The sequence below is a fragment of the Cicer arietinum genome, chromosome 4 (genome assembly GCF_000331145.2).
Source record: "Cicer arietinum cultivar CDC Frontier isolate Library 1 chromosome 4, Cicar.CDCFrontier_v2.0, whole genome shotgun sequence".
Classification (NCBI taxonomy): Eukaryota; Viridiplantae; Streptophyta; class Magnoliopsida; order Fabales; family Fabaceae; genus Cicer; species Cicer arietinum.
This window is the reverse complement of record NC_021163.2, coordinates 22,891,775-22,917,651: the sequence shown is the minus strand read 5'-3', so window position 1 is coordinate 22,917,651 and position 25,877 is coordinate 22,891,775. Positions and strand designations below refer to the sequence as shown.

At 27.3% G+C, this 25,877-nt stretch overlaps 1 protein-coding gene, 1 long non-coding RNA gene and 1 pseudogene across 2 annotated transcripts; 2 read left to right on the top strand and 1 right to left on the bottom strand.

The window, feature by feature from the left end:
- Positions 1-884: 884 nt before the first annotated feature.
- Positions 885-3,476, top strand: LOC101503196 (probable 2-oxoglutarate-dependent dioxygenase SLC1; annotated as a pseudogene).
- Positions 2,158-3,613, bottom strand: LOC113786146 (uncharacterized). The gene is made up of 2 exons (XR_003472262.2): positions 3,471-3,613; positions 2,158-2,673 (listed from the first exon to the last, which is right to left on the bottom strand). It is a non-coding gene; the product is annotated as an uncharacterized lncRNA (long non-coding RNA).
- An 838-nt stretch (positions 3,614-4,451) lies between these two features.
- LOC113786229 (aspartic proteinase 36-like) lies at positions 4,452-8,681 on the top strand. Its single transcript, XM_073367158.1, has 8 exons — positions 4,452-5,916; positions 6,174-6,401; positions 6,714-6,876; positions 7,418-7,491; positions 7,629-7,696; positions 7,804-7,864; positions 8,221-8,292; positions 8,390-8,681. Exons 1-5 carry the CDS (start codon positions 5,846-5,848, stop codon positions 7,630-7,632), a joined length of 540 nt encoding a protein of 179 aa, XP_073223259.1. The 5' UTR covers positions 4,452-5,845; the 3' UTR covers positions 7,633-7,696; positions 7,804-7,864; positions 8,221-8,292; positions 8,390-8,681.
- Positions 8,682-25,877: the final 17,196 nt, after the last annotated feature.

The following is a 25,877-nucleotide window of genomic DNA, read 5'->3' as shown; positions in this document are numbered from 1 at the left end:
CCCACCCTATTAAAATCGACAAGCAAGAATCCTGACTCATCAATCCGAACGCCATTATTATTATCGACCCACTTGCAACCAAATATGGGAACACGAAACATTGTGTAGTCTAACTCCCATATGCGCTCGATAACCCCAAAATATGATAGATTTGCATATATTGGGTTTTTGTCTTTTGCACTTGAGACATGCATCGCTTCAGCTACGAGAGTGACTCCACTATTTTGCATAGTGGTCTGATCATCTTGTTCTTTGGTATAAAATGTGTAGCCGTTAATAACATAACCAGTGTAAGAAAAGACATGTAAGCTCGGACCATTTGCTAGCCACCTCAATCTATTTGAAATTGATCCGGGGTCTATATCAAATTTTGACATTATGTGATTTTTTAACCATGTTACAAAACTTCGATTGTGCTCTCGAGTTATCCAATTTTGATTCCTATTCATGTTCAAACGAGATAACTGATCAATGTGTATTGTAACATACGGTTGAACCTCATCATCATTGTGCAGAACATACAATTGTGCCTGCTCCCATTCTGTCCTTGATATAGTCAGTAGTCTCCTTCCAGTTATCCCTTCTCCTGATAGTCTTCCCGAATGACGAGACATGGGAAGCCCTATGGATTCAACATTGGACAGATTAATAAATTCGGGAGCATAGTGTATTTGTCGCGACCCTTCTCCATCCTTTCCCCCGTGGTCTGACTAAACATCGTCAACTGAATTGTAAATGCTGGAATATACTATAGAATAGAACAAGTCAATACTCACACCCCCCTGAAGCTGGTTTTTTCAAAACTTGGTACTATTTCAACCCCCACCTTACCCCACACTTCTCTTTTCTTCACTATATATACATCAACATTAACACAATTTTACCATCCATCTTAGCTTTCGATTTTTATTTCACACCATTTCATGTCCTAGTCCCCCAACATACATTTTCAATATACGAATATTTATCAACCCAGGTATGACAATTAATTTCTCCAATTTCCTCAATTCAAGAACACATTTTGCACTACTAAAAAATGTAAAAAAAATTAGTCAGAAAGATAAAAGGAAATTTTTTCTCTAATTTCTTCGTCACTAATTTAGTAATGGATTTAAAGAGGAATTTCATGTTTTTCTTCTCTAAATTTCTCTTGCTAATTTCATTTTTTTAGTAGTGTTGAAATAACTCCACAAACACAACATATATGCAATTTAGTTATGCATATTATATACATATATAAACTTAAGCGTATACATTAATTTGTTTTGGTGTATATGTACATGTTCTTAGTTTAATTTGATAAATACAGGATAAATTACAGAAGTATATGTATGTCTCCTAGAATGGCAGTAACATTTAGTGAACAGATGAAATTGAAAGGTGAAGATGATGTTGATAGACCAGAAAATCAATATCAGAAGCTGGTGAAGCTACTAGTTGATAATGGTATTCACAATGTGCCTAAAAAGTATATATTTCCTCCTTCTGAACGTCCTGGTATGAATATGGAAGATCCAAATGTTGCGAAACAAAACCTTGAGCTACCCATCATTGATTTTTCTAATTTGATTGGTCTAAATAGGCACCAAGTCCTTCAAGCATTGGCCAATGCTTGTCAACGGTACGGATTTTTCCAGGTAAGCAATCTAGCAAAAGAAATCCATATATTTAATTGTAATTAATGAAACCTTATAAAAATATGACATGTTGAGTCATGTGTTACGTGGAAAAACAAGGGTTCGTTATCACCGGTATCTCTAAAGTTGAAAAGCGCTTGTCACAAGTAACTCAATATTTGGAATAAAGAGTTAAAATTTGTCTTTCCACCACCTTTTAATTTATATAGCTTATGTCATTAGAATTGAATATTTTATATTTGTCTAACGTCCAACCCTAATTTAGGTGTGTGGTCTCAATTGAATATTCATGTACCTGTTAATGATTGATATGATATAGATAACGGAAATAGGTTTGTCTAATGGAACTACCAAAGTTGACCCTACTAATATTCGGTTGGCCTAAGACTAAAGTGTTTAGTATCCTCATCCTAATTCTCTTTATTCTTAGGTCGGATAACCGAATATTGAATTATAGAAAACATATTTTTTAGCGCAAATGATAGTTGTTAGTTTGTTAAATAGATAGAAAGAGATAATCTGTTAACAAAATAAAACCTTAAACGTTTATTTAATACTTCTTCAATGTCTCGATGTATGCTACTAGATTACATTTTTAGGGACGGCTTTAAAAAGCAATTACATAAAACATAAAATAAATTGAATAAGATAGCAGAGATATAAACAAATTACAAGCATATAAATTTATGCTATAAAACTATTTGGGGAATAGGCTACTTGATAAACACTTAAGTTAAGCTTGTATTAGAGTTGACTTTATAATTAATTAAAAGTTTATTTATGTTTTGATTGATGAAGGTGGTAAACCATGGTCAGAAGATGTAATGAACAACATGATGGATGTGAGTGGAAGATTTTTCGATCTACCATTTGAGGAAAGAGGAAAGTACATGACAGCTGACGTGAGAGCAGCAGTTAGATATGGAACAAACTTCAGTCAAACAAAAGACAGAGTGTTCTGTTGGAGAGACTTCTTGAAACTCCTCTGCCATCCTTTGCCTGATTTTCTTCCTCATTGGCCTGATTCCCCCGTGGACTTTAGGTGTGTAACAATATTTAATTAATCATTAATCAATTCAATATATACGTGGACAACAATTATATTTATAATCATAATATCATATAGTAAATCCTAGTACTAATTTATTGGTGTCTTTGTGTTTTTTGTTTAGTATAATAACTTTTTGGTCAAATTGTATAAATAATTTACCGTTGATCGGTATTTAACAATTATCTAAAATATTATCGATGATTGATGATATATTTAAAAAGGTAAAAGTTTATACTCCTCTTAATTCTGAGAACAAAGACATTGCTACATAAAAATTGAGTTGAATTCCAATACTTTTAATATTAGTTTTTTCTCGATCTTACCTACTGGTATTGATCATATCACTCTTTGAATTGAGTTTCTTGTTTTTTTTCTAAAATAGGAGTACATAACGTGAATTTCTATTAAGAGACAAATTTAAAATTTCACTGAAGTTTTGACAATATAATACAGATTGTTAACAAATAAAATATTATAAAATAAAAATTATATTTTTATCCTTTATTTTATTTAATTATAACACTTAGTCATTTATCTTTTAAAATATCTACAAATTAATATTTTTTTATTAAAAAATACCAATGTGGCAAGTCATGTATTTTTGAATTTTTATTTTTTAAAAAAATTATATTAAGATTTTTATAGGAATATTTATAAATAAATAAAAGTAAATTAATTTTATTCATCATCTTCTTCATATCAAGATTCAAAAGAAAAAAAATAAAAACATCCGATTCAAATATAAACTCTTAACTTACAACAAAAAAATCAAAGAAACATACCTTTTCAATTCCTTAACGCTTTCAATATCAAAGAAACAACACACACAAAAGGAGTAAATCCATAAAACATAGTCCCCATCTCCCTCTCACACAATCACATCCATCACCTCGTTTATTTATCAAATTAAATTAAATGATGTATTTTGTTCAATTCGGTTGATTAGGTTATTGATGATAGAGCTGTGTTGTTTAGAATCAATGATGTGGTTGTATAGTGTTGAGGCTTCAGCTTGATTAGTTTCAAGTTTGTCGTTGGTTAGTGGGAGATTAGGGTGATGGTCTAATGGGTGCTATAGTGTGAGAGGGAGATGGGAATTAATTTTATTTTTTTAAAATCTTGCCTTTATATATGAATTGGGGTTTTATTTTATTTTTTTGGTTTTAATATAAAGATACGATGAAGTTGAGAAGACGAAGACATTGATATTCCTATAAATTTCTTAATTTTATTTTATTTAAAATTAAAACTACCAAAAATTTCAAAAATAATGTTTACATGAGTTGCCACATCAGCAATTTATCATATTATAAACTAAATTAATCAAATGTCTTATAAATAGGGAGGAGTAGTACTAACTTCTTTTCACAATAATATTGCTTTTGAGTAATTCACATTGATTAAGAAAATATAATAAAAAAATAAAGTAAATTGTAATTTGATTAAAAAAAATAATTGATTAAATTATTCTTATTAATTATTAATATATCATTTTTATTATAAATGTAATGTGAAGAATAATAATTTGTGAGTGATGTATATAATCAAACAATAATAAATTACTATTAAAAAAGTTTAATTACTATGGATGTTAAAAAATTTAGACTGTTTTTGGATCACAATTATTCATAGTTATAATTTTTAAAGTAATTATAATAAAGTTCAAAAGATTTTAATAATTCTATAATTTTAATTAACTGATAAATAAAAAAATTTACATTATCAATATATATAAATTAAATCTTTAAAAAATTAATATTGTGTTGAAAATTAAAAGTGAGAGTCTTTAAATTTCTTTTTTATCAATGCGACGGTTATAATTTATTTCATGTTTTAATTATATTATATGTTTAACCTATTCTGTCTTTTTTTTGTTGTAATTTCTCTCTGTTTCACAACAAAGTTGCAATGGGGACAACCAAGATGACATGAGAACAAAATTATATTTTTCTTGCAACAATTACAATTATGTAGGAAAGTGGTGGCTACCTACGCAGAAGAAGCCAAAGACTTATTTCTAAGGTTAATGGAAGCCATCGTAGAGAGTTTAGGTATAGTTGAAAACAACAAAGAAAGAAAAGACAATATTCTCCAAGAATTGGAAAATGGGAGCCAGCTTATGGCAGCTAATTTCTACCCACCATGTCCTTCAACCAGACCTAACTTTAGGGATGCCCCCTCATTCTGACTATGGATTCCTAACACTTCTCCTTCAAGATGAGGTTGAAGGTTTGCAAATCCAATTTCAAGGAAAATGGTTCACAGTTCATCCAATTAATAATGCTTTCATTGTTAATGTTGGTGATCACCTTGACGTAAACATATTTATTAATTGATTTCTCACTATCTTTTCATATAGCAATATTAGTTTTTATAACACTTTATGTTTGTAAATAATATTATAACATAGTATAAATATTGCAACAACACGCTCCCTTTGGTCCATTTTATATAAAATGAAAAATAAATATAACACAAAGAATGCGTCAAGTAACTACCTTAATTTCTACCTTAATATTTTTTTATCATTCATTGATGCATCCACTTGCATGACAATTTTTTGTTAATTTAAAATACATGTTTATAAAAGGAAATTCAACAACTAATATACTTTAAAATTGTACTTAATTTGTTTTTTACACTAAGGACTAAAGAAAATTTTAAAATGCCTCTTATAAAAAGGATTCAAGAGAAACATATGATATATGATCGGTGTGTATAAAATTTGATTGACAACGATTAATTTTGATAAATTGTCTAATTAGTGTATTTGATTCACTAATAAGACATCTACTATCTCTACAACTTTGATCATTTAGAGTAATTCTATAAAAACTAATCATCAATTTTTAAGTGTAGTCACATTTATTTGTCATGACTCTTCCTAAAAAATGTGTTTTATAGAGATCGAATTTTGATTACTTTCCCACATATTCAAAATGTGCTACTAAATAAACAAGAAATAGTTACACACAATAGCTTTGACACAACTGCTTCATCTACGGCTGTGTTGGTTCAATGCTCGGACATTCGATGCCCCCTCAGATTTCTAGGTGATGAAGCTCATTGCTCTACTCATGATAATCATAATCAGTGCAGCTACTCCTATGGGTATCAAGATGGGAATAAAACCTCAGGTGTTTATGTCTCTGATGAAATGTATTTTGGCACCATCCACAAGCAGTCTTCTCCTGTCACTGTTAACTCTTCAGCCACTATTATTTTTGGGTGAGAAATTTATATGCTTATTTATTTTGGACAACTATGTGTGTATGCTCTAGGTAGGATTAAATTGGTAATGCAGTTTTTGTCAATAGGTTGATTTTTTTTTTAAAAAAAAAGAAAAAGAATTAGGAAGTAGTGAGATCTACTTATATTTTTTGATAGTATTTGCATTTATTCCCATGTTTTTGTTAATACTAGCTAGTGCTTAATATGAATTTTGGTTTGAAATAAAAGTTTATTGGATGGTTGTTTTACAATAGGTGTAGCACCAAACAATCTGGAGCTGTGACTGAGACAGGGGAAGCGCTTGATGGAGTCTTTGGATTTGGCCATGGTGTTATATCCGTTTTTTCACAATTGTCATCAAAAAGAATAATACCCAAAGTTTTCTCTCATTGCTTGAACGGAGATACTAACGGAGGCGGCATTATAGTTTTTGGTGCAATTTTAGAGCCAAATATTGTTTATAGTCCAATGGTGCCATCACAGTATGTTCTCTTCCATCTTGTTTTTCTTATTTTATTTCCTCAATTTGAATTTCCTTTCTCTCCTTCAGTTCCTTTATTTTTTTTCATCCACAAAATTTCATCACGCGGCAATACCTTTATTACATTTGAATTAACATTACAGTGAAAAATCATTTTAAAATATCGTTACTTTATTGAATATAAAATGTGATATTGCTAAGAGTCTATTTAAAATGCTTCTTGATCTGTTTATGTTCTTGTAATTTCTTACTCTTATAAATATTACATTGTGCAATATAGTTGACTAATATTTTTTTTTCCATTAAATTTCAGATTTCATTACACCTTAAATCTTCAGAGCATTTATGTCAATGGTAAACAACTTCCAATTAATCCAAAGGTATTTGCAGCCTCTGATGATCAAGGAACTATAGTCGATAGTGGTACAACATTAACATATATTGTTAAAGAAGCTTATAATCCCCTCGTTCATGCCGTAAGTTTTCTTATACCTAGCTCAAAATATATGTATGCTACTAACTTCTAAACAAAAATAACAATTATGCTGTTATAAAAAAAAATAAATTGGTGCCTCTAAAAAAGGTCATGGGTTGTTGCACCATTGTTTTTGGATGTTAGCTCTAGACTAAAATATGTGGGTATTTGGGCATATTATTCTTTTTTGCCTTTTCTATGGAGAGGAATTTTACATTGCGAAAATATAATTAGAATATTTTCTTACTCTTTGGATTCTCACATTCCTCTCTTATTTGATTAGTATTAGTTTTTATTATGTTGTATATATAAATCAATTATGAATCATTCATCATAGTCAATTTCTTTTTTAAATCTTGAAATGATTCAATGGAGATTTGTATGCCTAAACATACTTAAGCAACTGAGCATGGTTTACATATTTTCTTTTTATAATTCTTGTTATTAATTTTCTTTAAGGGCTTTTGTTTATTTCTCTTGTATATTATAAATGATTTTGATCTTAACCTATATTAATGTTCCATTTTCAAATGGATGTGTAGATCACCGCTGATGTATCACGATTTGCCACTCCCTTCATTTTAGAAGGAAATTCGTGCTATACAGTTTCATCCCGGTAGTTACAAATATAATACTTGTTCTAAAGATATTTATATACAAAATATGAAAGAGAGTTTGTCTTGTTATGATTTTTGAATCTCATTAAACTTTTTTGTTTTTGTTACATATTCGGCATTGATAATTTTCCTTCAGTTAGTTTAAACTTTGTGGGTGGAGCATTTATGAAACTAAAACCAGCACAATACCTTGTGCAAAGTATGGTAAGCATGAAGTGTTTATGCCTCTTAGGATGCTTGTTATATTATTGCATATAAGTAAGTTATTCTTTGAAATTGAATGCAATTGATGTGCCAATTTGCATTAACAGGACGACACAACGTGGTGCATAGGTTTCCAAAAAGTGGAAAAGGGACTCACAATATTAGAAGGTTAGATGATGACAGATTTACACAGACTATAAACTCCACAATGAATTGGGAAAAAATAGAATTCTCTCATTTGTTTATTAAATGAGAACTTTCATAAATGGTAAAAAATTCTAAAGATTCTAACAAGTGTGACATCATTTCATTAAAAATTGTCGGATTCTCATTATCTTCATTCAAATTGATTTCTAATAGATATTTAAATTTATGTTAGTTTTCAATTTGTCATGTAAATCCAATTTCCAAAACAAAGCTAGTATTTTGTACTCAAGTCTGATAATCGTAAATTAGTCTTTCCATGTTTATTTTATGCAAGTATGATAATCTTGAATTAACTAGTATGATCTTATTTTTCGCAGATCTGGTTCTAAATGATAGGTTGATTGTCTATGATTTGGCTAATCAACGCATAGGATGGACTAATCATAGATGTAAGTTCACCACCCGAACGGTTATTTCTTGCAAGAAGTATATGGTCCTTTGTTCTTTCTGAAAATTGAAAACTATTGTTTTGAAAATTATTGTTAGGTTCTATGCTTGTAAACATCTCGGAGACTACCTACGCAGGTGAAAGCCAGTCAAAGTCAAGTTCCAGCACATTGCAGATTGGAATAACTATTGGGTTAACTATTGTGGCTCTTTTGATGCATATAACATATTATGCAAATCGTTGAAACTCTAGTATTATGTATATATGATAATCTTATGATGATTGAGTTTTGGATAAAGTTTGATGGGATTAAAGCTGGAATTCCTCTTCTTTCTAAAGAGATGATTGTGTTTTATACATAGATTTTGATTTTGATTTTAGTTTTTTAACGTAGAGAAAAGATGTCGTAAACATTGTTATAATTTTTAAATGGTAAAAGTAGTTATTTGATGTATTTGCTTTTGAGTTTATTCATGTTCATTATTAATTTTGTTATAATTTCATTTTTGTTTTCTCAATAGTTCATGTTATATACTATTCGATTATTATTATAAACAATTAATTTTTGAGATTTAATATAAAATTAATATAATCTAAATTTATTAAATTAGTCATTTTAATATCAAACATTTTTCTACTAATATTAAATGTTTTTTATTAAAATAAAGATAAATTACAAATATTATCATAAACTGAGTTAAAAGTAGTTATTTTTTATTTATAATAATGGTTAAAATTTGAGATTACTTTTTTGTGTTTATAATAGTAACGGAAGAGATTATTATTTTAGACAAATTCTAACATGTGTCATAGACTAATAAATTTAGAAATTTTAATGGCAATTTTATCAACTACTCAAAGGTTTGAATTTTTTTTCCAAGTAAAAATTTCTACTTTTGAACATATGTTATAAAGACTCATTACTTTATATTGTTTCATTTTAAATATTTTATTTATTTATTTATTTTTTAATATTAAATTATTTGTTATTTTATAATAACAATACAATATTTATTATTCTTATTTATTAATATACTCTTAATTATTGCATCACTATTTATTAAACTTCTCCAATAATTGCAATTAATAAAGGCGTTAGAGTAAATAAAACTCATTTTATTATTAAAAATTATAACAACTCATAATTTTCTTAAGATTTGTTTAAAATTAATTTTATCAACGATGATGTTTTGGCTCATTCTTCAATTATAATGAAATGTTGTCCTAAAACTCAATTTTGGAAGTGAAATATATAAATGTGTGTTATAGGTTTAATCGGTAGACCTGCTATCACAACTCACATAAGGTAACTTTGTGTTCACTTTTTTATTCATAATTTGTAAATAAATTATAGACAGTGAGTAAACATTTAATGATATTACTGTTATCTTTTTATCTTAATATAAAATCACGTATTTCTATCGAAAACCTAAACATCCATATGAATTTCTATGGTGCACTCTAGTTTTCTGGCTGTCTTGATTTCTGTGTGGTTTGTTCATGTTCTTTTCATATGCCTTGATTGTATGCCTTATTTGTTACTTTCAATCTCATCGTTTGAATTATCAATTGAAAGTTTGTTTATACAAGAGTTTGTCATAAGTTAGAGCTGCAAGGAATTCTTCTTGATGAAGCAATTTTCAAGTTGGGAGACTTGATTTGATTTTTTTGCTTTTGCAGAGGACTGATTCTTTGGTGTATTTTTAGAGTATTTTTTGTTTCAAAAGTTATCTAAAAATAGATTGTATTTCACATGTCAAGTATTTTTAAACATATTTTTATTTAACCATATGTTCCTTTTTTTGGGGGGTCAAATATCCTATTTTTATGGGATGGTGGCACACATTTGAAGTTCACACAGATACAACATCATAAAAGAAAGACTCCTTTTATTTTTATTATTTTTTACTTCATTAAAATGGTATGCGAGTATTGTTATCAATGCATTATTTTAAATGACATCGGAAAAATACTTGCACTTAATATACTCATTTACAAATCAAAATTTATTTTCTCTCCTAAAAAAAACTTAATTTTTGAGTTACATTTCCTGTATTAATTACATTCAAATTGTTCTATTACCTCTACATTGGGGAAGAACATGTTACCCTAAGAGATTTGCACAAATTACGTGAAATAAGAGTAGGTGTACGAGACGGCTAAAATATTATTTCACCTGTATATTGTTTTAGCAGATTCGTTCGTGTTTGTCAGTGAATTCGTTATATTCATAATTGTGTTGTGATACAAGTTGTAGTTCACAACATCAAGTATCAACATCCTACATTTGTAGCAAGGGAGAGATGCAAACTTATACCTTCTGCATTCTTCTTTTAATCTATTTTTTTTATCACAAACACAACCCATGATAATAATAATAATAATGGATACACAACCTTCCAAATATTTATACTTTCAATTTTTTAGAACACATTTTAGTTTCGAAAAAATTAATTTCAAGTTTGTTCAACCACAATCATTTAAAAAAAAAACTGAAGAAATTGAAAAATCAGAAATTTTGAAATGTTTCTTGCTACACAAAAAGAAATTGAAACATAAGCATTGTAAAGTAGTTTGTGATGTGTTCTAAAAAGTTTTAAGTTTGAAACTGAAACATAAGAATTGTAAAGTAATTTCTATTTCGGAAGTCTCGAAAATTCTAAAAATTTTCACGACTTTCAAATATTCTGGAATTTTGATGTTTTAAAACTTTGAAATTTTCGAGTGCCACTTAAATTTGATTTTGAAGATTTTAAAAGTTTCAAATGTTAAAATAATTTTTCTAAAGTTTTGAAAGAGAGGGAGAAAAAACGAGTAGTTAAAAGTTGAAGTTTTTATAGATGGTTAGAAGTGTAAAATTGTATTTTCACGTTGATTGAGAGGATGTCAAGTTTAGGTGTAGGGGTGCAGACTAGATCGATTTGGAGGATTCTACCTTACACTCTAAGACACATGAAAAGACAAGTTTACCCTTTCAACCATTTATAATAAGTTTCAAAATTAATAGTTTCAGACGTTTAAAATGTTCGAAATAAGATTACATTTTGAAAATTAGGAAAATTTTCAAATCTAGAAAGTTTAGAAAGTTACTTAATTTGAAAAGTTTCTAAATCTGGAAAATTTCGAAATTTCCCTATTTCGAAAGTTTTGAATTGTTCGAAAGTTTCAAAAATTGTAGAATTTTCTATTTATTTCGAAAGTTTCAAAAATTGTAGAATTTTTTATTTATTTCGAAAGTTTTGAATTGTTCGAATATTCTAAAAAATTTATGTTTTGGAACTTTGAAATTTTCAAGTGCCACTTGATTTCAATTTTTTTGAAAGTTTCAAAGGTTTATTAATTTTTATAAAGTTTCAAAAGAGGGGTAAAAAAATAAGAAGTTAAAAAAATTGAAGTTTTTATAAATGATCTAAACAGCAAACTTGTATTTTCACGTTAAAGGAATGATGACAGGTTTAATTGTGGAGGTGCATACTAAAATCTAAAATTAGATATCTACAAAGTAAAAAAAAAAAGAAAAGTATTTTCACACACGTTTCACACTGCAATGCAAATATTTAGGTAATTACAACTCGACAATTAATCATGTCGTGTTCAATCTTTTATTCAATTTTTGACATTGTAGTAGAGTAAATTATCTCTGTTATACAAATTATTCCATTTTTATTATTATAATATGAAATTCAACACAAAAGATAAAATATAAGTAAATACAATATTAAAATGGTAAAATAATATAATATAATTTTAAAAGGAAACTTATTTATTTACCGACTGAAGGAGACTTTTACTTGAAATATTTAATACAAGGTTCTAATAAAATAATTTAAATATTATGTTGACATTATTATATCAAATATGTATTTATTTTATTTATTATTATTCTTTTTTACAAAATTTATAATATATATACATATACAAGTATGGTTAATTTATTTACCAATTTTCATAAGATCATTGAAGAAGAGGAAAAACAATGACTAATAAACAAAAGTTTATTATGTCGGTCTTGATTTTAGTTATTATGTTCTCAATAAATACATAGACAATTAGTAGAATAGAGTTTGAATCTTTCCTATATTATTTCTTTTATGTATATTAATTATTTGTTACAATAATATCACTCTTTTTGATAGGTGTGAGCAAAATTGAACTTATATTAGAAAAATGATTTTCTAGATGTAACCAACACCTTAATTGTGATTCATTCCGCACTAGTCATGGACATTTTCAAGGAATATACGATGAATATTGTTGTTGTTATAACTTATAGAAAAATAACTTACTTAGAACTTAAAATGTTTATTCTAATTTGAATAAAATAGTATGTTTACATATAAGTAAGGTTCGTTTTAAAGAAATAAAATATGAAATATTTTTATGAAGTGTGTTTGATTGAAAAATGAGAGGATACCTAATAAATATGTCTCATGAGTTTTGATTGAGTTATAGGTTTTCCCCAGCAGGTATCCTTCTCAATTTAGGCAGAGAATATCTGAGTGTTAGGTTTCCTCCGAAATTAAAACTCCGGAGTGGGGGCAATTTTGGGAGTGTTCATATTCACTTAGCCCCACACCCTGCCCTCTTAGAACATCTCCAATGGTGACGTCTCATTCATTTTTTACAGTTTAACTCTTAAGAACCATATTAGGTCTCACAACTTTAATTTATACATTAATATTTTATTACAACTTATAATATTAGTTTAAATATTTCAATTAATATTATTATACATTATTTTAATTTTAATTTAAAATAAAATTGAACTTAAATTTTTATGACAATAATAAAAATTAAATGTTAAAATCATGACATAAATAATTAAAAATGATAAAAAAAAAATTAAACAAAAAAAGGTAAAGGTCATAATTTATTATTAAATTATGAAAATATCGTTTCTTTTTGAGAGAATCGTGCTTGTCACAACTCCGGACTTGCCAAAAAATGAATTTTACTTAACTAGATGTTTGTGGACAAATGCATTTAGCATTCGTTGGAGATACTCTTAATAACATTATTTTCACTTTTAAATTATATATATATATATATATATATATATATATATATATTCAATGTATTTAATATTTTTTAAAATTAAAAATTATTATTATTTTCTCTATAGAAAGTAATATTTTAATATTTTTTATTTTATTATATATTAATAATAATTTTGTTATATTAATTATAATAAATTTGACTGTTAAGTTTATTTTATACTTTACTGACTAGTCAAGTGCTGCAGTGAGAGAGGCAAAATACTATATCGTTCAACACAACTATTCATCAAATTTTCTCTTACATAACATTGTGTATTTAAATATTCAATATGTTGTAACAAAATGTATAAGTTACTAGGGACAGCTGCCCCGGTGCTCTGAAGGTGGATATGTCCATGTGTATATATTGTCCATGAATTTGTGAATTGACACATTTAATTAGTTTATATAATATATTTAATTAGTTTATGAATTTGTGTATTTTGCTTATTAAAGGTGGATATACAAATAAATTGAATTGACACATTTAATTAGTTTATGCATTTGTGTATTTTGCTTATTAAAGTGCATTCTAAGCAACAATATATTACCTGTTATTTTCTCAATAAAATTAAAGAGGACTTAATGACAATGTTTGACTCATTTAATAATCAACAAATTTCTAGTGACTGTAATACACTTTTACCTGTCATTGATTCAACTTTTATTATTATGACAATTCCCTAAAACTTGTAGTTTTTTTTCTTCTATTTGTGAAAGCAGAATTATATATGATGTTTTTTATTTGTGAAGATAATGTTAAATTGTAATATAAAAATATATCATATTTTTAAAAAATAAAAAATAAATTCTAAAATATTCTAAAGAGAAATATAAATTATATATTTTAAAAATATTTTATTCTAAATATATTAAATTTAAATCTAAATAAAAGTCTTCTAAATATATTTATACATATTATTCCCTTGTGATTATAGATATATCATATAAGTTTTAGATTTTGCGATTGTAAAATGTTGGAGTTGTTTGTCGAAACATTAGTCTCTAAATTAAATAAATTATCATAGTTTCTTCTCTTCCAAAAGATCCTTCCTTTATTATAGAAAAAGGATGTGGTTGGTATAAGATGCAAGTTTAGAGGAATGGATTGAAAGTGTTGTTAGAACATAGAAGATTGTTTCGGATCTTTTATGTGTATATGTGTTTGAGTATGATTTCTTATTGGTTCAAAACCACAAAATAGCATAATTCAAAGTTAAAATATTGTTGGAAACAAAGGATTACAATAAAAGAAATTGTCACTCTAGTATGTGACTACACTATCCCAAGCTTAAACGATTTCCCTATAAAAAATTCAATTGATGACCATTTTTCTCTAGAAAAAAATACAAAAATGTTTTATGGAATCCACATTTTTCATGCACTTGCATTACTTTATTAATCACTTACAATAATTTTATCTGTGAATTGAATTAATCATCCACTTAATTGAATTAATCAAATTTTTGATGTGATTAACCAAATCTTTTATGTGATTAACCAAGTTCTGCTAGTGTACGAAAATAATGGATTTTTGAATATAATTATTGAAAACAATAATGTGTCCGTCTGTTTAAAAAAAATTTAAAATAATTTTTAGAGTATTTTATCTTTTTGTTATAGGTATTTTAAAAATAAAGATTAAAATAAAAATTGGTTTAAATAATTTATCTTAAAATACTATTTGAAATATTTCATCTATTTGCTACAACTTTTTTTTATATAATAAAATTTGAAAAAATGATTAACATAAAAATCTATTTTGAGAGACTATTCATAAAAATTATTTTTGAAAGATGTCATTTAAAAATAAATGTGATTTTTATCTTGTTAGAATCTCTAATAATGAATATTTTAATAATAGAATGTCAAAATTACTTTTTTTAATCGATAACAAATGAATCTAAAACAATTTATACTATTATTAAGTAATTTTTCATAAATATCATTTTTAAAAATATAAAGTCAAAATTAGTTTTTAAAAATCTTAAACAAACGGAACTAATATTTTGAATCTCATGATTAGCCTATATTTAATTCGATTTTAGCAATTTATAATATCAAAAAAATTAATTTGGTTCCCTTAAGTACTGTTCATAGTTGCAATGACATTTGATGGACTAAAATAAAAAAGTGATATATTTGCAAGGACCAAAAACATATTTAAACCTTAAAAAAACATTGGATTATATTAGACAACACTTTTTCAAAAAATTATATCTAAGGTTTTATATGATAAAAATATTTTCGATGAACCTTAGACAATGATTATCTGGAAAAAGTGTCTAAGGTCTTAACAAAAAAAAAAAATTGATGGATCTTAGACAACATTTTTCTCAAGATGCATTGTCTAAGGTCTTATAAAAAAAATTTGGTGAATCTTATACAACGCTTTTCTAACAAAATATTATCTAAGATCTTATTAAAAAAAATTGGTGTATCTTAAACAACGTTTTTTTTAAAAGTGTTGTCTATAAGAAAAATTACAAAAAAAAAAATTGTAAAATTAAAATAAAAAAGATATAATGAAACTGCGCGTATAGCAAACCCATTTTTTGTTCTTCTTCTAGCCAAACCCTTCATCTTCCTCGCTCATCTCCCATAAACCAGAGAAACAGTAAAATGCACAAACGCAAACAACCACCAGAAACGCGAACCACTGACCCATAAATGCAAAAACAGAAACCCCCAGCCCTTAAAGTTATTGTTCTTCCTGAAACACATGTCATGTTGATTTCTGGTGAAATACTCCACATAGGTCATGTTGATTTCACACCAAAATTCAGCATTGCACTAAAATAAAGTAACAATGCAAAACTATGAAAAATCTCTATTTAATCAAGGAAATAAGAACATAAATATTTCATTAAATCAAAGAAATAAAATCAACAAAACATACCAAATAAATCGTTAAATTAACTAATGAATAAAAGACAAATAAAACAAAAAATAATGAAAAATATGCATATGATGAAGAGTATCACTACTCTTGGTATGAAATCTCCATCTGTAATGATGTGCCACATAACTCTGTCTTGTGATTTTAGAATGAGCTACATTTTTCTTTTCCAGAAATAGCAATCTTAGCCATCAAAGTAAGGTGGTATGTTTGATGACCTTCCTTCAACAATGTACTTGGCTTTTGGCTTTTTCTTCATGAAACTTTTGCTCTAACACTTGTTAAGTGTTAATCCTTAGAGACTCACTCTGATGCCAATTCCAGTAACAATGTCATTTATAAGGAATGAGGTTTCAATTATAATTGTCCATTTTTTAAAAATTTCTGTTAAGATTGAAAATATTTAACTCAAGATTGATCTTGGTTACAAACAAAGAACATTTTTGGTTAGTGAAAAACATAATGTTAAATTATAAAAAAAATGGATTAGGAGATAAAAAGTAAATAGAGTTAAGGAAAAAGATATCATATAGAGATATATCCTGGTTCACCCAACACGAGTTACGTTCAGTCCTCACAATTGCGAGATTTTCCACTAAGTGCTCAAAGCAAGATCGTTTTTGGTTTTCACACAGTTTTTTTGGATCAATCTTGATCTATTATAAAGTACTACTTTTCTACCTAGAATGGATTTCCACAAGTTACTTTACACTCTTTCTTGGTATTTACACAAATTTTACAGTTCAATCTTGATTTGTTACAAAGTACTACCTTTCTACCTAGAAAGGATTTCAACAGGTTACCTTTCAATCTTTCAAAAAGGATTTTTACACATTACCTTTTAAACATAAAATAATTTTTACAAACTATTCAAGTTATGTAAACAATATAGTCTTGAGTTACAAATTGATGATTTTGAGATTGTTAGAATCTGAGTATGCTCAACTCGTGTTTGAGAATAGATCCTAGAATTTGGAACTCAATAGAAAGTGATTCTAATATCAAACTAAGAACAAAACTGCAATTTAGAAATGATTGAGAAGCTCAAGAGGATTCAAGTATGATTGAATGAGTGATGTATTGTTTTGCACTTGAAGCTCTGATATGTTCTTCATCTTGAGGCTTTATTTATAGGCTTCAAGAAGGCTTATGAAAACTCATTTGGTCGTTGGGAATGGTCCAACTATCATGAGTAAGTGAGTGGATTAGATCAGCCATAAAACAAGAATGGTCTTACTTAAAGCATGAATGTTCTTGTAAACCATGAACGATCTTCGATTCTGCTTTGAGATGAGCTGACTTTTAATCTGATCTTGACAGTTGTCTGAAGTGATCTCATGCCTTGAATCACGTGTGCAAGCTGTTTCGAAAGTACACCATAAGTGTCATTTCTAGCCTGTCAGCTTTGTACTTTAGCTTGCTGGACTTGGAGAATGATATTGCTTTATAAATTGTGAAGCATAGTCTTTTGCCTTTGAATCTTGGAGTGATTCTTGCATTGAATTGATCCTGTATATTTCTGGTGAAATTCTGGAACGGATTTCAATTCCTGGATCTAATCTTTTTATTAAGAATCTGATCATTCTTGTTAATTTACAGATGTGGAGAACATTCTTCGTTTTCTAGAAATCTACCAAGAACGTTCTTCGTTTCTTTGAATTATCTTTCTCTATTTTAATATGACCTACTTTGTAATGCTAGGTACCTATCTTTGATTAACACACTCAAATACACATGTTAAATACCAAACCACTTAACATCATAATTAGAAGTCTTAATTAACCTTTGTTTAATTATCATCAAAACATTAATTTGAGATTTTGTCTCAACAGTTTACTCAATCTATAGGGGCAGATGTACATCATTTCTCAAAGTGGTATTTTTGTTGGTAAATGGTAAGTCACTAATGACAGGTTTAAATTAAATGTTGAAATTAACAAAATGTCTACTTATGCTTATATGTTGGTGATTTTCATATTTACAATACTAGACTCAATCAGGTGAACAAACGTGAGATTTTAAACTTAAGTAACTTAGGTTTAATTCCAAAGTTATCTTTAAATAATTTGGTAACATGTGACTTTGATAGTCAAGATAAAATAACAAAGAGTTTACATAAATTAGTAATTATATAATATGAACCTTTAGATATAATACAATAAGATATATGTAAACTTGATGAGACTTTAACAAATGCTATTTTATCATTTTATTGGTGATTGTTCTGGCTATGCTTTCATATATCTATGAAAAAAAAATTAAAACACTTGACATGTTTAGGATCTTTGTAATTGAAATTGAAAATTAATTTAACATAAAGATTAAGAGGTTTTGTAGTGATAGAGAAAACGAGTATGATTCTAGTTTGTTTAATGAGATTTATAAATTGCATGGAATTATACATGACATATTTGCCTAAAATGAATGGTAAAGCTAAAAGAAAGAATGGAACTCTTACTCAAATAGTTGTTGCTATTATGTTGAACTTTGATGTTGCATCTCATTGGCGGAGGGAAATTATATTGATTGTTTGCTATGTTTTCAACATAGTTCCTAAATCTAAAAACAAAACATTTCCTTATGAGATTTTGAAGAAAAAACAATTGAACTTGTCTTATTTTTTAACTTGGGGTTGTTTAGCTAAAATCACAATCCTTGATCCCAAGTGAATTAAACTCACTAGTAGAGGTTATGAATGTGTATTCATTAGGTCTGCAGTAAACAATAAAGCGCATAAGTTTTATGACCTAAATGCAAAAGTGATCATAGAGTGAAATGATGTTGACTTCTATGAAAATACATTTCCTTTAAAATCGAGAAATAATGGGGGGCAGAAAACCAAGTCTTGTTCTTGTGATGAGGAGCACTGAAAGCAACAAACAAGGCAAAACAAAACCTCAAAGAAGTAAGAGAGCCAGAGTTACTAAAGATTATGGACCCGAGTATATGGCCTATACCTTAGAAGAGGATCCTCTAAATCTTCAAGAAGCTTTGTCATCTTTCGATGCAGATTTATTGCAAGAAGTAATAAACGATGAGATGGATTCTCTAAAGTTTAACAAGACATAACATTTAGTATACTTGTCTCCTAGTTGCAAACCGATAGGTTGTAAATGAATATTGAAAAAGAAACTAAAATACGATGAAACTATTAATAAATACTAGGCTCTCCTTGTAGCCAAAGGTTTTAGACAAAGAGAACATATAGATTTATTCGACACTTTTTCACTGATCACTGGAATTACATCCATTAGGGTACTCATTTGACTTGTTGCAATTCATAACTTGGTTGTACACCAAATGGATGCCAAAACTACTTTTTTAAATGGTGACTTGGAAAAAGAAATTTATATAAAACAACCTGAAAGTTTTGTGATTCATGGAAAAGAAAACAAGATCTGTAAGTTAGACAAATCTCAGTATGGTCTTAAACAAGCTCCTAAGCAATGACATGAAAAGTTTGATAAATTGATTATATCAAATGAGTTTAAAGTGAATGAAAATGACAAATGTATTTATTATAAATCTGAAAAGGGCATTTGCACTATCATATGTCTCTATGTAGATGACCTACTCATATTTGGTTCAAATAGTCATGCTATAAATATTGTGAAATCATTGTTATGTAAAAACTTTGGTATGAAAAACCTCGGAGAAGTGAGTGTAATCCTTGGAATCAAGATTACTAAGTCAGAAAATGGAATTTCTTTGGATCAGTCTCACTATGTTGAAAAAATCTTAAACAAATACAAATACTTTGAATGTAAACCGGCTTGCACACCATATGATCCAAGTTGAAACTTTTCAAAAACACTGGTGAAGGTATTAGATAAATTGAATATGCGAGCATCATTGGTAACCTCAGGTATGCCACTGACTTTACTATACCCGACATTGTCTACGTCATGAGACTATTGTGCAGGTTTACCAGTAGACCTAGTAAGGAGCATTGACACGCTATCGAAATAGGAAAATTGTCTTTTGTACCCCTCAATTAACCTTATACCCCTCATTTAAAAAATTTATGTTTGAACTATCCAAAATACCCTTAATAAAACTGTAAAAATGAAAACGTTTACTCGTACCCCACAAGTTGTGTTTTATCGGAAATTTCAGGATGAATAAAATTTCCAGTAGTTATAAATCAATATCGAAAATTTCATTTTTAAAATTTTCGGGAGTACCACTCGGAAATTTGAAATATCCGGTATTGATTTTCAATACGGAAAATTTCAAATTTTCGGGTGGTACTCCCTGAAATTTCAAAAATGAAATTTCCGGCATTGATTTATAACTTCCGGAAATTTGAAATTTCTGAAATGTTCACCGAAAATTTCATTCCTTGTTGAAATTTCTCTTTTTTTTCTTCTCATTTTTACAATTACAAAATTGTTTATTTAATAAAACAAAAATAATTATAATATTTTAAAAAACAAAATATTATTAATAAATTAAATAAAATTATATTAATAATAATAAAGTAAATTATATTATTAAATTTTTATATTTTGTTAAATATTTTATTATTATTTTTTAATTACATTAACAATATTTTATTATTATTATTATTATTATTATTATTATTATTTTGTTTTTTATTAGATTGGAATAAAGATTGGAGGGAGTTGTTAGAAAAATATGTTGTTATTTTATCGGCAAAAGATGAGGGACACTTTATTTGTTGCGGCAGTGGCACATTTAGTCAACCATTTGATGTAATTTTTTTTTCAATTTAATATATTTTATTTTATTAATAGTATTTTGGACACATTATTATAATTTTATTATAATAACTTCCTCCATTTTTTTCTTGGTTTAATAAATAAAAAACAATAATAATAATAATAATAAAATTTGAATTTAATGTATTTTTTTTTCAATTTGTAGTTTTTTTTTTAATTTAATGTATTTTATTTGTTCAATTTAATTTATTTTATTTTATTAATATAATTTACTCTATTATTATTATTATTATTGTTATTATCATAAAAAAAAATCACATACTGGTTGTGTTATTTCATCTCTATTTCAAAAAGAAAATAAAAAAATAAATAACATAATCTCTAGTTAAGTAGAATAACTACCAGATATTTCAAGAAATTGAAATTTTCGGTAAGATAAATGTAACTATCGGAAATTTTATGGCAGAAATTTCCGGTATTATAAATAGTTTACAGGAAATTTAGTGGCAAAATTTCCGGCAAAATTTCTGATAAAATAATTATACTACCGGAAATTTAAAATACGAAATTTCCGGTAGTGAATATTTGAGTACCAGATTTTATTGGAAAAATTTGACTACCAGAAATTTGGTTGAGGGGTGAGATTTTGAAGTAAAATTTTTTTAACACTCAGTGAATGAAATTTTTAAGGATAGTTTTGGGTTTTTGACAAATTGAGGGGGTATAAGATTAATTGAGGGGGTACAAAAGCTAGCTTTCTTGAAATAGTCATGAGATACCTTAAAAGGACCATGAGTATCAGATTACATTATCAAATATTTCTTGTTGTCCTTGAACAATATAGTGATGTTGATTGGAAAACTTTTAGTTTATATTGTCCTTAAAGCAACCAGTGTCTATATTTTTAGTATAGTTGGTGGTGTCCTTAAAGCAACCAGTGTCTATATTTTTAGTTTATGTTGTCCTTAAAGCAACCAGTGTCTATATTTTTAGTATAGTCGGTGGTGTTGTATCTTGGAAATCAAAGAAACAAACAATATTGGTTCAGTCCACTAGTGAAGAAGCGAGTTGATTGAGATGTTTGCTAGCTGAGATCCCTTTATAGAAAAACCTATGTTAGTTGTATTGATCTACTGCGATAGTATCGCAACTATTGCAAAGATTGAGAATTGTTATTACATCAATAAGAGACGACAAATACGTTGTAAGTATAACACAGTTAGATAATTACTTTCTAAATGAGTTGTTATAGTGGATCATGTACGCATTGATGAAAATTTGGCAGATCCTTTGACGAAAGGATTAGCTAGAGAGAAAGTCTTAAATACATCTAAGAGGGTATAACTATTGCATATAGATCAACGAGTCACTTATGATGCTAACCCGACCTAAAAGACTATAGATCCTAAGAATTAGGTTCAATAGGTAATAACAAGTCACATAGTGATATGAGATGAACATGCTAATATAATTTAGAGAAGAAGGACTCCTGAAGCGATAGCTACAAGAATACTCTTGATAGACTCATTTATGTGAATGTGAGAGAAGGTCTGTTTCCTATGGAATTTTGAGGCAGAATTCCTAGAGCGTTTACTATACTAGGATAGACGTGCAGGGTCATTAATGCACAGACTTTTGAGAATACACCCTATGAAAAGGTTGTGTGGGTTTGGTATTAGAGATAGATTTTAAGACTACGATTCACTCTTGTTGAATATGAATCTTACTTAATATGCAAAGGTTCAAGTTGGAAAACACCTCTGCTTATGCACAATCTTATAGAAGCGTTTGATGCTACTTCAGAAACATTTTTTTAACTCAAGTAGGTGATTGTTGGAATATAGAGAGTATGTTGGTGTGTGAATCTAAATATTGTTGAAGTCCCACATTAGAAAACTATCATATATTGAGTAATTTTCAACTCTATAAATATTGAAGTCTCACATTTGATAGTTTGCATATGTGAGAGTGCTTCCATCACTATATAAATAGTGTTAAACTATTGTGAAAAGTACATCAAAGTTGGATCCAATTCCCAACTTTCTTTCTAATTCCTCTTTTGCTCGATGAACTTCAAGTCACTTATCCTCTTTCTTTATGTCCCTTCGATTTTGAGTGGTCATTACACCATTGTCCTTTTAGAGTAGTTTTTTGTGTTGTAGTCCTTACCACTTTCCTTTCAAGTACCATATTTTTAGAGTGACCATTCTAGCTATATTTAGGGTGTAATTCTTGAACAGATTTTTACGTTGTAGTAAAACTCCGTATCGTGCGGACTTCGTGGTTGATAGTCAGTCTTGCACATTTTAGGCAGTACCACAAAATGTCTTAAAGAAAGCAATCTAATCCGTGACTCAACCCAATAATATTTTCAGTAAAATAATTTATTTTTAAATAGTTTTTCAAAACTAAAAAACAACATAAAGTGACCTAAAGATTTTCATCAACATGGTTACTAATAATTGCATTATTAATGGACACATTCATCCTTTATTTTAGCGAATTCAACACTTACTTCGAAGAGATTTGCATACTCAAGTTATCCATACTTGACGTGAAGAAAACTGTAGTGCTGACTGGCTGGCAAACTTTAGCCTTATTTTAGATTCTTCAAATCTTATAATTATAGAGTCCTCTAATATTAAAATCAAAATACTCTTTGTTGAATCAAAATACTCTTTGTTGATGATATTTCTTAGGATTGAATGTCTCAAGGTGTGTGTTTAACTTTTTAACTTTTTTTGTTGTTGCACTTTTTGGGCCTTTGGCCATCGTATGTAAAAAAAGAAGAAAAAAAATCTCTATTTGTTTTGATAATTAATAAAGAGGATTTCAACTCATAAACTATGGTTTGCTGAAAGAAAAAAAAAATACTCACAAGCTATGGCCTTCACGTGATCAGATGCCAGGATTTAACTTTGAAGTACCAAGTTTTATATGCCTTCGAGTGGTTCTAATTAATAACTGAGAAGTTGTGCAATTAATTAATGACACATTATACTCCGTTTTTTTTATTTATTTACTCAACAGGTATTTTCCGTTATTGTTTGAGAAAATGTAAAATAATCATTGACTTTATTTTTTTAAAGTGATAAAATTATTCTAATGTGATATTACACTAATGTTATACAGATCAATTACGTTATAATAAATAAAAAGTAATTTTACAAAATACATTATTAGATTAAAAGTTTATACTATATAGGTAGGTCAATTGTATAAAATTTTGCACATATATAAAATTATTTAACTGATGATTGAGACTCAAGATTATAAACGTTTAATAAAAATATATAAGCCATTAATGTTGATGTATTTTAATAATATATTAAATAATTTTAAATTTTTATAAAATTTTATATGAATAATTTATATGATATAAATTTATAATATAACGATAAATATTTATATAAATTAAAACATTATTCAAGTACATTAAAACAACAATACATTTAGTGTAATTTAATTTAAATTTTTTTTTTGCAATAGACATAACTAATTGTCAGTCATGCAATTTGATAATGTTTTTTTGCAATAGACATTGCTAATTGTGTGTCATGCAATTTGATGATAGCACATTTGACTTTAATCAATGTTGTTGTTTATAATAAAATTTTATATTTAAGCAACAGGTTGGTGCATGTATTTGATGTTTGAGGTCAAGTATTAGTTCTTTCTAACTTTCTCTTGTGTTTTCGACTCTTCGTTATATATTAATTCAAGCGAGAAAAATTTGCTGAGCTGGTGTTAACTTATCCCAATGACATCATCACCTAAACAAATTTTTTATATACAACATATATTAGTATATTAATTATTCATTTGTTAATATTAGAGCTCCTAACTGGTATAATTTTTAATTAAATTTTTTTTAATCAAATTTTCAATTGTCTCATTTTTTTAAAATCTAAACGATAACAATATATATATATATATATATATATATATATATATAATATGTAAGAGGTGAAAATTGAATTATAAATCTCTTTATCACTTCATTCTTACACATTCTCATCTCATTCTCAAAAACTAAATTAATCTTATGTCTCAAATTAATCATCTAAATATGTTAACCCTTTCTCATACAGATTATTTAACTAAACTAAGATTACACGAATAAAAAAAAGTTTTTACCTATATAAAAACTCTGATTTAACCCTTTAAAACACTTTTATTTAATATTATATGCACATTAAGATTCTGTCGCAAGTTTTTTTTGTTTAAATACAGTTTTGGTCTATTTATTATGGTAAATTAATAATTTTGACTCTTCTAATTTTATCCTCAATTTTTAACTCTTTATTTTCAAAATTAAAAAATTTAGTCCACCTCTTAATTTAACATTTAATTTTGACAGTGTGGCAATAAGTTAAATTATGTGGACATGAACTCATGTATATTTGAAAAGCCATATCATATTTTTATGGTTTTTAATTACTTAAAACATGTTTAATAAATTTTGAAATGTAAAAATTAGTTTTTAAAAATATTAAAATAATGGAAAAAAAATGAAAATCAAAAAGTTAAAATCATGGAAGGGGACAAGATGAAACCTAAATTTTCCAATTTGAAAGGAAACCACTACTACACGGTCAAATATAATTAACTTGTTCTCATGCATAAAACTTTTTAAATGAACACCTAATTAATATGGATTAAATTATTTGTACAAAGGTTGGAGTATCTACTTATTGTTTTAGTATAAATTAGGTATAGAAATCATCAAACTCCATAAGATGATATGATTGGCAAAACTCTCCCAACAAAACTTCTTAGAAAAATCAAATATTATTGCATTATTTTAGTTTGAACTCAAAATCTATAATTAAACTTAAAAAAGACATGAATTGTCTCCTCTAAACATATTTAAATATCTTTTCTATACTTGTTTATATTATGTATTTTTTTATTTGTATATACTTATATTTGTTATATTTGTTTGAATACATCTTATTCAATAAAATAT